Source organism: Cyprinodon variegatus, unplaced genomic scaffold (genome assembly GCF_000732505.1).
Source record: "Cyprinodon variegatus isolate N-32 unplaced genomic scaffold, C_variegatus-1.0 Scaffold26, whole genome shotgun sequence".
NCBI lineage: Eukaryota > Metazoa > Chordata > Actinopteri > Cyprinodontiformes > Cyprinodontidae > Cyprinodon > Cyprinodon variegatus.
Genome location: NW_015150479.1, coordinates 2885560 through 2889790, shown reverse-complemented (window position 1 = coordinate 2889790; position 4231 = coordinate 2885560). Strand labels below are relative to the sequence as shown.

The following is a 4231-nucleotide window of genomic DNA, read 5'->3' as shown; positions in this document are numbered from 1 at the left end:
GTCTTTGTACTGAATTGCGCTATTCAAATAAATTTGCCTTGCCTTGCCTTGTCTGAACGCACCATTATTGTAATAAGTATTACTCCACATTGCAGTGTATATTATTTTGAGAAAAATAAAAGTGCTTAAAAATATCCTCTTTGAATAGCATCAATTTAACCCAACAGTTACCTCGATTATGGTGTTGCAGAACTAGCCACACCCATCGCGGGCTAGTCAGCCAAATGGAACTTATTCTCACAATCTGAACAAGAACGTTACTGTGGCTAAGTTGTTCAATGCTTAATTAATACACAAATAATTCAGATTAATCAAAATGTTTTGTGAATGGTAAATGACCTGTACTTATATAGCGCATTTTCAAGTTAGGAGACTTGACCAAAGCGCTTTACACTACATTCAGTCATTTACCCATTCACACACACACTAATGGTGGCAAACTACATTGTAGCCACAGCTGCCCTGGGCCTCACTGACAGAAGCGAGGCTGCCGTACACTGACACCACCGGGCCCTCAATCAAAATAAAAATGTTTGATTTAAATGTTGTCAAAAACAATAAAATCTCGACACCAACTCGACTCATTTGAGTCTTATCTACTTAGTCTGATTAATTACTTTCAACATTCCAGTTGAGCTATAGCTTCTGGAAACATGGAGGTATACATGGCCCGACAAAAGTATTCATAGCCTCTGAACAGAAGAGTCAGCCGATAATTAAGAGCTTTATAGCCTACATAAAAAATAAAAAAAACACACAATGTGTGGTGCAAAGCTGTTATTGCACATTACACTGCATGGTGCAATGCAGTGGAGTAATCACCATGCAGTTCACATAGGAGGGATAGTGTAGATGTAATCTTAATCCTTTTATTGTCCCAAAATGGGAAAATTCTCTCTCTTTAGTCATTTAACCCATTCCCGTGGGAAGCAATGGGCTGTCGTTGTGTGGCTCCCGGGGAGCAGTGTGGGGTAAAGGGTCTTGCTCAGGGACCCAGAGGCTGTGGGGATTGAACATTGTACTTGCAACCTTCTCAGAGCACAAGCGCACTGATCTAACCCACTAGGCCAACATTCCCTAGATAGTTGGAGTTTATTAGATGGGAGAAATTAAAGGTGCATGCAACAAACTTGTGCTTGAATGGTCTAGACAAAGTCCAGACCAAATCCTGTGATGTCTGTAGTATAATCTAAAGGGGCTTTTCTGCACTTTATATGATCAAGCTTCTCCAATTTTTTAGATGAACGGAAAGCATTTCAGTCTGTAGATGTGTAAGTTGGTAGAGATGCACTCTACAAACACAGATTTGTGTGAATGGGGTGAAACAAAATTTTGCATTCTCTAATTAACATATCACCCTGTATGGACAGAGTCAGATTTTTATGATTTAGTTGTTAAATTGTTTCACAGACACTTTTCCCTTTCATCCAACAATAATGTGCAATTTAATGCAGCTATATTTATAAAAACACAGTTAAATATATTAAGGTTGGCAGAATAAGTTATTTAACCAAATGTATAAAAGTTTAAGGTGTATAAATACTTTTGCAAGACACTGTTTACAGTTCCAACAGAGGTTCAGGATGACTTTTAGAGGAAATTCACTTACAGCTTTGTGGATGAACTTGAGGAAGAGGTGACACTGGCCGCGGTCAGGATACGTCTCCGTTCTGGGCTCCAAATTGTACCAGTTGTCCTCAGTGCAGTGGAGGTCCTGTCATTTTGTAAAATAGTTGGGTTTTAGACTAGACAGAACAGATATTTAGGCTAAAACAATAGGGAAATTGTGGGATTTCTTGCCACCTGTAGCCTTAAGACAATATTTCCTAAAAAGTCATCCGTGCCTTTCTCCTTTTTGGCCTCCTTGATCATCCTAAGCAGGGAATCAATCAGAAAAGCAGGAACATTCATCAGTTTAGTTATTTAAGCCATTAGATAAGATAGAAAGGAAGCTGGATACCTTCTTAAACTATTAAAGTTAGTTTTAATATCCTCCAGTTTCTGGGTGAGAGACACCTCCTCATCTTTGTCCCTGCAGCGGAAGAACAGAAAGTGAACCTTAAATAAAAGCAGCCAAAGTGAAGCTTTCTGTGCTTTTCTTACCACATTTCGAGGTGAAAACTAGCCCTTGTCAGATCTCCAAACTCTCTAAGAAGGTAACAAGAAAGATTAGTTAAAAAATATCTTAAAAGCCTCTTTAGAAGCTTGTCACAGATTCTAACTCACAGTACGAAGGTTTGGTTCCAAATGGGGTTTAAGGTCTGCTTTTTAATATCGGTTTGGTAGATTTTCTCGTGGGATACGGTGCCCTTCATCACATATTTGCTGGGTTTGGCTTTTGAATGGCTGCTTTTTTTCTCCTCCTCCTCTTCCAGTACCATCAGGAGGCAGTAAGGATCACTAAAACCTAAAAAAATAAAAAACAAACAAACAGTCAAATCTATTCTTTTAAATTGGCAAAATATTCACTAGTTAACCATCAAAACTACCTTTCTTTCCAAATTCAAATTTGATAAATGGTATTTAGCATCTGAGGAAACTACAGTGTCGTCAAAACATATGATGAACAAAGCTTTTCATTAGTTAATGCTTTTAACTTAGTATTTATGTTATCCATGTTTCTACAAGAGAACACAGAGGGCTTTCTACTATTATGTTAATCTAGAAGCTTCCAACATCAGATGGACTATAAACTCAGCAGCAATTTTACCATGCTACCTGTTCAATTACTTGTTAATGAAATTTGCTAACTGGCCAATGGCACCACAACAATCCAGTTAATTTAGGCAAATATCCATTGGAGGACACACATGTGGACAAAACAACTTGAAAAGGGTTTAGAAAATTACTTGTTACAACTAAGACACATAAAAGGGACATAGAAACACTGATCCATGAATACGTTCCATGTTAAAAAAGGTAGTAGTAAACCAGCTCCATAGGTGGCTAAGGAAAGGAAAAGTTAAGCAGATGAGCTATGATCCAGTTTTCATGTCAACATGATGAAAGAGAGTAAATCCAGTTAGTCACAGTAAAAGCTGGGCCCTAAGGTATGTCTAGGTGAGAATCAGGACTAAACACTGAAAAACATGCCCAACTATATGAATAATAATGGAAGTTATTGATGGCAGTAGTCAACTGATGTCTCTAAACAGAACACCAGTCCAGATGAAGCTACTTTGACAAGAACAAGTACAGAGAACATAAAATTTGATTTTGAACTAACAAATACTGCAGAAAAAGGGAACAAAGATTTAAGCAGAATGATGAAAATACAGTATGTTCCTTTTTCCTCCATCAGCCTATAGCAGCATAAGTATAGAGATGGTTCAGGATAAACTGACATAGTCTAACTTTAAGCTTAATGAAATATTAAAAAATTCAGTCATGTTACAAAAGCAGACAGAGTGCCTAACGCAGTGACTAACACTGGTAGCTGGTTCCACAGGAGAGAAGCCTGATAACTGAAAGATCTGCCTCCCATTTTACCGTTTGAAATTCTAGACACCACTAGTAAACCTGCAGACTGAGAGTGAAGGGCTGTGTTAGGTAAACGGTAAATGGCCTGTACTTGTATAGCGCTTTTTCAACTCAGAGGATTTGACCAAAACGCTTTACACTACATTCAGTTATTCACCCTTTCACGCATTCACACAGACACTGATGGTGGCAAACTACACTGTAGCCACAGCTGCCCTGGGGCTCACAGACAGCAGAGATGCTGCCATACACTGGCTATACCAGTCCCTCCGACCACCATCGGTGGTTGAAGTGGTCAGAGGGATCATTCCTTATCAGGGACATAAGGAATGATCAGATCTATGATATAAGATGGAGCATGGTTATTTAGATCTAAACATGTGAGAAGGAAGATTTGAAATCTGTACTGTGTCTAAAATGAAGCTAAAATAGGAGAAATATGATCTCTCTTTTTTGCTACCATCTCTAGATTAATGTAATCCCTAAACATAGAGTAGTTAAGACCTTCTCTTAGCTAAGAGGGAGAAACTGAGGCTGGAATATTTAGACATTATGGTCCAAATTTGTTAACAACATGAAAGTAGTGATGCATATTTCTTGGTATCAATGTTTTTTGGTTATTTTTTTCTTGGCATGTTTTACCCCCTTAATAATGCCATGGCATTGCTTAAACACATGGCTAGTGTTTTAGTTAAGACAACACCAACCAAGACCAAGGAGTAATGAGACAAGGCCAAGACCTTTAAAGGTC

At 38.2% G+C, this 4231-nt stretch overlaps 1 protein-coding gene across 1 annotated transcript in view; it reads right to left on the bottom strand.

The window, feature by feature from the left end:
- Nucleotides 1-4231, bottom strand: part of unc13d (unc-13 homolog D (C. elegans)) — a 31379-nt gene that overhangs the window by 18771 nt on the left and 8377 nt on the right. The window contains exons 8-12 of the mRNA XM_015395652.1: nt 2227-2407; nt 2104-2148; nt 1961-2032; nt 1804-1873; nt 1610-1714 (exon numbers count right to left, since the gene is read on the bottom strand). Of these exons, the coding sequence (XP_015251138.1) occupies nt 1610-1714; nt 1804-1873; nt 1961-2032; nt 2104-2148; nt 2227-2407 (473 nt within the window). The remainder of the gene's footprint in view (nt 1-1609; nt 1715-1803; nt 1874-1960; nt 2033-2103; nt 2149-2226; nt 2408-4231) is intronic.